The sequence below is a fragment of the Alosa pseudoharengus genome, unplaced genomic scaffold (genome assembly GCF_046254945.1).
Source record: "Alosa pseudoharengus isolate Yale_2024_CS ecotype anadromous, Long Island Sound unplaced genomic scaffold, YU_APseudo_1.1 YU_APseudo_1.1_scf_23, whole genome shotgun sequence".
NCBI lineage: Eukaryota > Metazoa > Chordata > Actinopteri > Clupeiformes > Clupeidae > Alosa > Alosa pseudoharengus.
The window spans coordinates 1,611,451-1,621,450 of record NW_027468685.1 but is presented as its reverse complement, the minus strand read 5'-3'; the positions used below and the strand labels follow the sequence as shown (position 1 = coordinate 1,621,450).

Here is a 10,000-nt window from a genome sequence, read left to right as displayed (position 1 = left end):
TAGCGGTTATCGGCAAGCGTGTTGAAAGAGATTTGAAACATTTAAGAATTAGCCTTAAAGGACAACTCCCGTCTAAAGTATAAACTTTTGTTGATGACCAAAACGACGTTGACTATCAGTGCAGTCAGTGCATTACCTATGTTCGGTCTCCACCATCTTGCTAGAAGAAGTCGATTATCGAATGTTGCACTAACTACTCTCAATGTTGATGTCAAAGTATTTTTTTAAAAACCCTTTCTTACACCTACAAATAAAATTCATGTCTATAAATGACGAATGCATGACCCTCTCCTTTGTATCACAGTTCTGGATGATAGCCTTGTCAGTGGCTTAAAATAGTGGTTTACTTTGACGTAGCAAGCTTGCCCCGTGGCAATTTATATAATATAATTGTAAATGCTAATTACGCATGTGAGATGTGAGTGTGTGCAGTGTTTCCCATTCATTGACTAATCTGCGGCGGGGCGCCATGAAATCAAAATCGACCGCCACAGATTAATATTCTATGTTTAATTTAATTTAATTTAAATTAAATATAAGATCAAATCCTTGCGTTGCCATTGAGCTGCGCTTTTTACGCACGCAGCCTTTCCTTGCCCCGCCCCGCTCTCTCTCGTAGCCCGCTGCCCCTCCTCTGCATGTGCATTTAACAAAATATTCACGATTGTTGAAGGATTGTTGTTGCCACATAGAAGCATTGCATAGAAGACGTCTGGCTAAATTGCTATTAAATCCGCTTAGCATCGTGACCATGCTGAGCAAATTTGTTCAAAACCGCTGCATTGAAGTTAACTCTGCTAAGGTCTTATCACAACACAGTAGGCTACATTGAAGAGACTAAACTAAGTTAAGTTATGCAATCAAGCAGTATCTCAAAGGTAACGTTAGAATACTGTTTGGATGTCGAATTTAGCATGCTTAGCCTACTTACAGCTGCTTGTCTTGTGTGTGTGTGTGTGTGTGTGTGTGTGTGTGTGTGTGTGTGTGTGTGTGTGTGTTGTATTCCAAGGGAATGAATGGTCTGAATTAGGGATGTACGATATATCGGCGGCCGATATATTATTAGCCGATAAGTGAAAAAATGAAAATATTATTATCGGTCCGATAACAGAATTTTGGCCGATAATTTGCGCCAATATTTTTTAAAGTCCTAATTTAGGCCTACGTAAGGTCCGTCTGGCTACACAGAGCTACTTGAGCTTGGTTAGCTATACTTTTTCCTCAATATAATGTCAGCGGTGTGAATGTATTTCACCACTCTAACAAAATCTGTGGATATGCGTTCATTTGGGAATCTGTGCATCTCAAAATCCTCTCGTGAATGATCCGCCATTTAACCTTAACAGAGTGGAGCTCTGCCCTATCTAGAGCCGTCTTGTGCTGGTGTGTTTGCACTTTACCGCGCTGGTCGGGGAAACAAATAAACAAACTTGTTAGTGGGACGAGTACATAAGTAGGCCTAGTTCTAAGTTGTGTTTTAGTATTATATTTGCATTACTTTAGCTTGGGTTTTGTATTATTACCTAGAAATATGCTAACCATTCGTGCTTCAGTTCCAGACAGGTCATCATAATAAGTTATTAAAACCTTCGGGGCTAACTCCTTTCAGCAGGTTGTGCGCAACAGAGTAGACGGACATAAGATACAGTCTGAGGAGTTGCAGCTTTATTCAGTTACCCGCAGTTGAAACTAAACCTAAGTTTCCCTCACAAACTCTGATTTGGTCGCTATACTGTAGCTTATTCCAAGCTGAGCCGTTTATGAGCGTTTAGTCCTAAATGAAAATGATTCAAACTCTTTAGCCACTCACTCGCAATTCACTGACGTCAGGTTCACTTAAAGGAGCCACACATACTGTAGGGCTAGGCTACTGTTATGTTGTTGACTGCCGTACTATTAAGGACTATTATGAGTTCTGTCCATCATTTGGTGGTAGGTAAAATTACTGCAATAAAATTATGCTTATTAAATGCTTTCCCCAAATCACTTTTCACAATTTTTTTTTCAAGAGTAATATTATCGGTTACCATATCGGTATCGACCACAACAAACCAATAAATATCGGTTATCGGCCCTAAAATTCCATGTCGGTGCATCTCTAAATTAAAGGCATAAAAGGCCAAAAAAGATATTTTAAAAAAAAAAAAAATGTTATGAATTAGACCTATACACTACCAAGACGATCTTAAATATAACCTCACCCCCCCCCGTTGACCAAGTCAGCTACCGCCACAAATTGAATCCAATTCTGTGGGAAACACTGGTGTGTGTGTGTGTGTGTGTGTGTGAGTGGTGAGGGGCATGCGAGATGCGAGAGAGTGTGTGTGTGTGTGTGTGTGTGTGTGTGTGTGAGTGGTGAGGGGCATGCGAGATGCGAGAGAGTGTGTGTGTGTGTGTGTGTGAGAGTGTGTGTGAGGGGCATGCAAGATGCGAGAGAGAGTGTGTATGTGTGTGTGAGAGTGTGTGTGAAGGGCATGCAAGATACGAGAGAGAGTGTGTGTGTGTGTGAGCGATGAGGGGCATGTGAGATGTTTTGGGGAGATAAATAAGCACTGTTTGTTTTGGCCAACCGGCAGTTTCAGTGTCATTGTCTACCGAAGCCTTTTGTTTTTCACAGGGACACTTGTGGTGGGGTGTTTTCAGTGTTTGGTGCCAAGTTCACCAGCTCTGTGTGTGTGTGTGTGTGTGTGTGTGTGTGTGTGTGTGTGTGTGTGTGTGTGTGACAAAGACAATTCCATACAGGTCCAGGATAAGAGGTCTCTCCTGTTCGCACTCTCTCTCTCACACACACACACACACACACACACACACACACACTCATCCTTTCTCCAGATGTGCCACGTCTAAGTGCTGCAGCACAGATGCCGTTGAGAACCCCTCCACTCCGCCCGCGCACACACACGCACACACGCACACACACACACACACACACACACACAGACACATAGACACAGACAAACACAAAGACACATAAACACAGACACACAGACACACACACACACACACAAAGACACACACAAAGACACACACACACACACACACACTTCTCAGGGTATCTAAATGAGTGTGTGGTGACGGGACACTCTGACGTGTTTTTTTTTATTTTTACCCTAAAATCTATGTGGGTCTGGAGAATAAATCTGTGTGTGTGTGCGCGCGCGTGTGTGTGTGTGTGTACATGTGTGTGTGTATTCAAGTCGAGAGGAATGACATTGTGTATATGGCCTGAGACTCTGCCGTGTCATTGCTTACATTAGAAGAATTAAAATATAAAACTTCCACAGATGGCTAGGTTTATTCCCTTGCATCTGTTTGATTTAGAGGCCAAATCATCTGATGTATAAACAATAGATTGTCTTGAGTCTGAAGCCTCTCTCTCTCTCTCTCTCTCTCTCTCTCTCTCATCGTTCCAGTTCCACACTGAACCGAAAGTCACAGGTGCAGCCAGGATAGAGAACCAGGTCATCTGACTGTGTGTGTGTGTGTGTGTGTGTGTGTGTGTGTGTGTGTGTGTGTGTGTGTGAGAGAGAGAGAGTGAGAGAGTGAGAGAGTGAGTGAGTGTGTGTGTGTGTGTGTGTGTGTGTGTGAGTGTGTGTGTGTAACCACTAGTGTTCCACTTCTGCAGCTCCTACCATACAAGCTTTCATTCCTCCTCTGTGGGTGCTATGACTACAAGCTTCCTTGTGAACCAGTCAACAACACACACACACACACACACACTCACACTCACACTCACACTCACACTCACTCACACACACACACACAGGGAGGATCCACTCAGAGAATGCTGCCTGCAGCATGGGTACACTTTAGGGCCGAAACAGAAACAGGGTGACCGCCATTGTCCCCAGACAACAGCCACGGCACTTGTGTTCCATGTGTGTGTGTGTGTGTGTGTGTGTGTGTGTGTGTGTGTGTCTACCCCTCCCTGTCCCTCCCCACCCCTGAGGGGCCCGTGCACCCCCCACCCCACCCCACCCCATTCCTTTCCCAGATGCACAAACAATGCAGCAGTGTGCTGGCCTGAGGTGTGGGAAGACTGCGCAGCCTCCAGGCCCTGCAAACAATACGCACAAGCTCGCTGATGGAGGATTCCTCCCTGCCTCTTCTCTCTCTCAAATGTGTGTGTGTGTGTGTGTGTGTCTGCTTGTCTCTTTCCTTAACACTCTCCAAACCCTACAATGACTGCATGTGTAAGCTGTGTGTGTGTGTGTGTGTTGCAATCTCTCTCTAAACTCCGTTGTGTCTGTGTATCTCCCCCTCTCAGACAGCAGCACTACAGTGACTTGGGTTCAGTTGTGAAGCGTGTGTGTGTGTGTGTGTGTGTGTATAATGTGTGTGTGTGTGTGTGTGTGTATAATGTGTGTGTGTGTGTGTGTGTATAATGTGTGTGTGTGTGTGTGTGTATAATGTGTGTGTGTGTGTGTGTATAATGTGTGTGTGTGTGTGTGTGTGTATAATGTGTGTGTGTGTGTGTGTGTATAATGTGTGTGTGTGTATAATGTGTGTGTGTGTATAATGTGTGTGTGTGTGTGTGTGTATAATGTGTGTGTGTGTGTGTGTGTGTGTATAATGTGTGTGTGTGTGTGTGTGTATAATGTGTGTGTGTGTGGAGTGACCACAGGCTCTCCAGTGTTCCGGCTCCCCTGGTAACCCCCTCTCTCTCCTTGTCCGTCTAATTGAGTTAGGCCCTCAGCACAGCTGTGGAGGCCAGAACAGCTTCCTTAGCGTAGCGTAGCATAGCGCGCTACATCAACAGCGCGCATCTTCCCCTTCGGCTGAGGTCTGATTGATCAAACCGCGTCCACGAGGAAGAAAAGAAACTGAGGCTAAATGTGTTTGTGTCATGTCGCCTAATGTGGCTGAACACGAAGTCTGGAAATGAATCGATAAACAATGAGAAGTGTGCTTCTCTCCTTCAACTTGCACGATGATGATGATCATGCCTTTCAGGACGCTGGCTTAAACCTCACAAAACAAAGAGCATAATGTTGTTGTCCAAAGCCTAAAATGGCATCTTAACGACCTTGTTGCTAAGGAGGAGCCGTAATCCCCACCCAGCGCTTTCACTCCTAATTAGAGATGGGGGTGGCGAGTGCGTGTGTGTGTGTGTGTGTGTGGGGGGGGGTTCTAAGTCACTCTTATTAAAGTGATCTGTTTTATTTGCCTCAACTGGCCAGTTTAAAAGGATTGCACTGATCACACTGATGGGAGTCCTGTCCAACCACAACAGGCCTGTGGTCAGCATGCCAGGACTCCTCCTACATACAAACCCAAACAGATGGATAGATACATCTCCTACATATTCTTTATGTACCAAACCCAACTGCATATATATATATAATGCTATTAATGTTATTATTTTATATATAAATAAAAAATGTTATTATGCTGAGGCTTCCCCCAACACCACACCAGGTGCCCTGAATCTAATAAGAGGCCTGTATGTGCCTTTACAAAATTCAGCTGTATTGATCTCCAATTCTGGAGCCGACCTAAGAGTTACAGGTCACGGTGTCACGTGATGCATGGGTTTTAAATCCCCCCTGGTCGTATGCACTCCAATGCACGTAGCGCCCGCGCGGACAACGCGGGCGTCTTAATGAGTGGAAGGTGATTTACACCAGCCTAACGTAGCCGGTGACATTCTGCCATGTATGGATTTTGGGGAGTCATCTAGCACAATGGCTCTAATGTAGCTGCCCTTCAGGGTAGACGGAAAGGTGGAGGAGGTCACTTATCAAAGCGGAGGGGGTTGGTATGGGTTGGGTCGGGGTGCGGCTCCCCAATGACTTTAGGGTCAAGCCCATGCCATTGTGTGACCTCTGGCAATCAAGTTAGTTGCCACAGCAACGGGCTTGGTTTGATAATTGCGGTCCGATACGGAATACGCCGCGGGAGAACAATAGTGGCTATTGATGATGAGCCATGTTTAATTGGTCACACATTACACTAATATGATGTTGGATGTCAGGTGACACTTCCTAGCCTGTCAAAAGGCAATGCAACATTGGTTACCGCCGTTTATGAATCTTTTCCGTGCCAAACACACTATTTGCATTAACACACATCACTACTAGAATATAATGGCATCTACGTTTCTACAGTGGTTGACAAGCCGGTGGCGACTTCAAACCAACAGCTAATGAGTTACCCTAAGTGCGCTAGCGGTGGTACATTAATGACAAGTAACGCTGACGATAAGCTAACATTGACGTAGCCCAACTTTTAAGTCAACAAAACAAGCAAGCATTCTCAGTACCCACGAGTATTGTGAATTTTAATGGACAGTGGAGAGGCTGTCCAAATGTAGGCTCCATGAAAATCTAACATAGCTTGCTATCAGTAAGAGCTAACCAACGTAACGTTATGCTAACTAAACTCACAACCAATAGCTTCCTAGGTTAGGATGACGGCTAACGTTAGCTGGCTAGCTGTGGCAGGCTACCTTAGCCTATCGTTACCATTTGCCTGCTAGCTATCCGAAGAACCAATTCAGTCTAAAATATAAGACATTTTTCGTCCATTTAAGTAAAAAATATACATACCGTGTCCACAACAACCACTTTGCAAAAACTTATGCCACTTTGTTGACAGTTACACAGAGCCCCCAAAGATCCCCATACCTGTTTTGTCGGGTCATTCCGCCCGTGTTCCGAGGACAGGTGATGTCTCAGCAGCAAGGCCCGCTTGTAATTCCGACTGCCTTTGACCAGCTCATCGCTGTTGTTAGTGGCAATGTTGTGACACCAGGAACAGGACATAAGTCCAGTCTCTTGGCAGAATTTTAGCCATGGAAATTCCTGTAACCAGGAGCCTTGAAATAGCGAGTGTTTCTGGAGTAGCGTTTGCGGTCTCATTTCTACCCAAGGTTTCCTGACACCCGTTTCCTCCGTATCTCCCCTGCTCCCGGCTTCGCCTTTATCGTCCTCAGATCCCGTGGCACCGGTCCCTAAGCCAGTACGATCCTCCGTGTTCAGGCCGTTCCCCTGTGTCCAAATGCCACCTTCCCTAGACCCGTCTTCTCCGACCGTCACTGTCGTCCAGCCGACCCGGTCTTCTTCCCCACCGTCCCCACCTAGCGAGTTGCCCCCTTCCGGGTCCTCTTCTTCCTCCGCCTCCGGTTCTGTGCTATCGCCGACGGACCCCCCACCCTCTACTTTCCCAAGCGATGGTCCTTTTGCCCCCAGAACCCTATCCTCGTCTTGATCTGGCCTGTTCCCGTTCAAATGTCGGTCCTGACAAGCCTGGGCCTCCCAGCTGTTACTGTTGCTGCCTCCGCTGCCACTGGGACCGGTCGCGGCTAATCCACCTCCTCGGAAAGCCAGCGACCTGCGGTTTCTCTCTCCGGACATTTTCTTAATAAATTACAATCTACAGTGTCTTAACAAAATTCTTTCCGGCTAATTAGAAATCCCTACAGTCTATTGATGGTTGCAACGAAGTATTTAGAATTTTGTAAAATCGTTGTTTTTCCGCTTTGGCCTCCTGGCGAGAGTATGTAGGTTATGCGGAAATAAATAAGGGTTTTAAACGCATAATGAATTTCAGGGTTCTATGTGCGTCCGCGCAGGCCCCGCAGAGGTCGAATGGCAACGACTTTCCCCACAATGCATCTCGGCCAGAGTAAGGGGGGTCGTGGGGGCTCGCCTAAAGGAAGATGGGGAGGGGGGTGACGCGGACAGCAAGGGGTCTTTTGTGGCGATTGCACCCTTGTACCGCCTGCTTTTCACCTTTGAAACTGCTCGCCTTTAACAAATAAATCACCCTCTGTCTTTCATACCCCCTACTTTGCGGAGTTAGGGCACTCCGAATTACACACGAAGGCGCGTGTCGCCCGTGTTATGGTAATGAATGGCTGCGCACGGGCGAAGTAAAGCAAGCTACCGCAAGCAGAAACTAGCGTTTGATATTTTATTTTCAAAAACATAACGTTGCCTTATTTAAAGTGTAATGATTATTGTTCAATATATGTATTATTTATTTTTAAGGATAGTTAAAAAGGCCAGGAGTTATTGGATAATAGCATGCTCATGATGATATAGATCTATGTATGTAGACCTATACCTTACCAAAGGTCTAAGATATTGTTCCAATTTACATAATCATGATTAGGCTACTAAAAAGATAATAATGCATGTTTTACTTCGCCTGCTCTCCATATTGTGTCCAGTAGGTGGCGCTCTTTATCTCGCACTCATCACGGATGTACATGGGATTGTCAATACCGTGGATGTCGGTGTCTAGTTTCCAATTGTAGCCCACTGCGTGTAAACAGGGAGGATCATACCGTCAGGCCACTAATAGTCGGGGTGTTAAGTCCTGCTAGTGTCATGTCTAAATCCACAGAAGGCAATTGAGATGCCAGGGTGCTCAGTATCCAGGGTGACTAATGGTTTGTTCTATAATGATAGTCTATGTATGGGCGGCCCATACATACTTTATACAAGATTTTGGAATAACTATATAAACAATATACAACATAAATATAAACTAGGCCTGCATTGTTTATCGAATGTTTGTAAGTTAAACTACTTGCTACTTGAAAACTATTTTCCAAATTCCATTATTCCAGTAGCCTATTGCACACTTATGCATTAGTCTAGTATACTCGCACCCATAAATACATCAGGCTAATAAACTCTATGTATGTAAGAAGAAAACACAGAATTAACGTAATAATCTGTTAAAAGACACGCACTTCATATGGAACTTGGGAGAACAGAGTAGACTATAAAATAGAAGAGAACCAGGCGTCAACAGAACCACGTGCTTCTTTCTGTTTACATTTTTACGTGCCGTGCGCAGTGACGACACACGGGACCCCACCCCACTTCAGAGCAGCCTGGCAGCGTGTACGAGAGCCCGAGATTGCTGGAGAGAGCTGAGAGAGGACCTGCAATCTGGAGCTAGACACAAGTGAGAAGAAACAGAGTCAACGTCAAATCGAAGATGGAGGACGCCGATCAAGGTAACCGAGCCCATTTGTCGTGCAGATTGTGCATTAGGAAATCCTGAAACTGCTTCGGCTTTGCCTCTCGGAAAAGTTAGGTTAGCTAGTTAGCTTCCGGCCAATTGGCTGTAGATGTCAACAGCTGCTCCCTGTGCGTGCAGTGTACCATCATGATGATGATCGAATCCGAAAGTCTAACATTTCAACTGTAACGCTCAGTGATTCAGCATCCTTTTCTTTTTTCATGTCACTAGTGGCTTTCAGGAAGTTTGGATTCGAATAGCCTGATTGCCAAGCCAACATTTGTGGATTGTGAGTCTAGTGCTTCTAACAAGTTTCTTTTTTACTTTTGGGCATTGTAACGGAATGGATGCTAGAAGTCACATGCTATGTATGTTGTTTAATCTTCATCGATGACACTGTGTTGCGTCAGCTGTTCATCACGTTAGATGAATGTCACGTTGCCTGTAACATAGTCGCGAGCTATTGAGGCGTGTAGTAGCATATGTTTCAGACAGTGTTGTGAAGTTGCTTTCTATTTTGAAATAACACGGCGACTTTTAAAGAAATGTTTTGTTTTCATAGTTTTCAAAAGAAGTTGCTGCACTGCCTTTTATGTCACATGAAAAGACTTGGGAACATTGTTCCTCATCCTTCGAGTACTTCCTCTCATCTGGGACACTTTGGTGAGGATCGGTACTTATGTCTGGAATCGCCCGTTTGTAGATAAAGAGTGTCAGGTCAGACAGGCCTGACTCTGTGACCCTTGGCTTCCTGAAGTGTGTGTGTGTGTGTGTGTGTGTGTGTGTGTGTGTGTGTGTGTGTGTGTGTGTGTGTGTGTGTGTGTGTGTGTACTCACCAGCACACACACACACATACTCACATGCAGGCAAATAAGATTGGAAACACATATCTATGTGCGGAAATTCACGGACCAACACACTCTCCCTCATACACACAGCACTGAGTCTAGTGCAACTTGACCCAATAGCTGAATTGGCCAACACACACACACACACACACACACACACACACACACACACACAC

General features: G+C 45.2%; 2 protein-coding genes across 2 annotated transcripts in view; one reads left to right on the top strand and one right to left on the bottom strand.

Moving 5' to 3' along the window:
* zbtb10 (zinc finger and BTB domain containing 10) overlaps positions 1–7,600 on the bottom strand; it is a 30,777-nt gene extending 23,177 nt beyond the window's left edge. The window contains exon 1 of the mRNA XM_076301095.1: positions 6,627–7,600. Within this exon, the coding sequence (XP_076157210.1) occupies positions 6,627–7,355 (729 nt within the window). The 5' untranslated portion in view covers positions 7,356–7,600. The remainder of the gene's footprint in view (positions 1–6,626) is intronic.
* Positions 7,601–8,819: 1,219 nt separating this feature from the next.
* tpd52 (tumor protein D52) overlaps positions 8,820–10,000 on the top strand; it is a 40,639-nt gene continuing 39,458 nt past the window's right edge. The window contains exon 1 of the mRNA XM_076301094.1: positions 8,820–8,971. Within this exon, the coding sequence (XP_076157209.1) occupies positions 8,953–8,971 (19 nt within the window). The 5' untranslated portion in view covers positions 8,820–8,952. The remainder of the gene's footprint in view (positions 8,972–10,000) is intronic.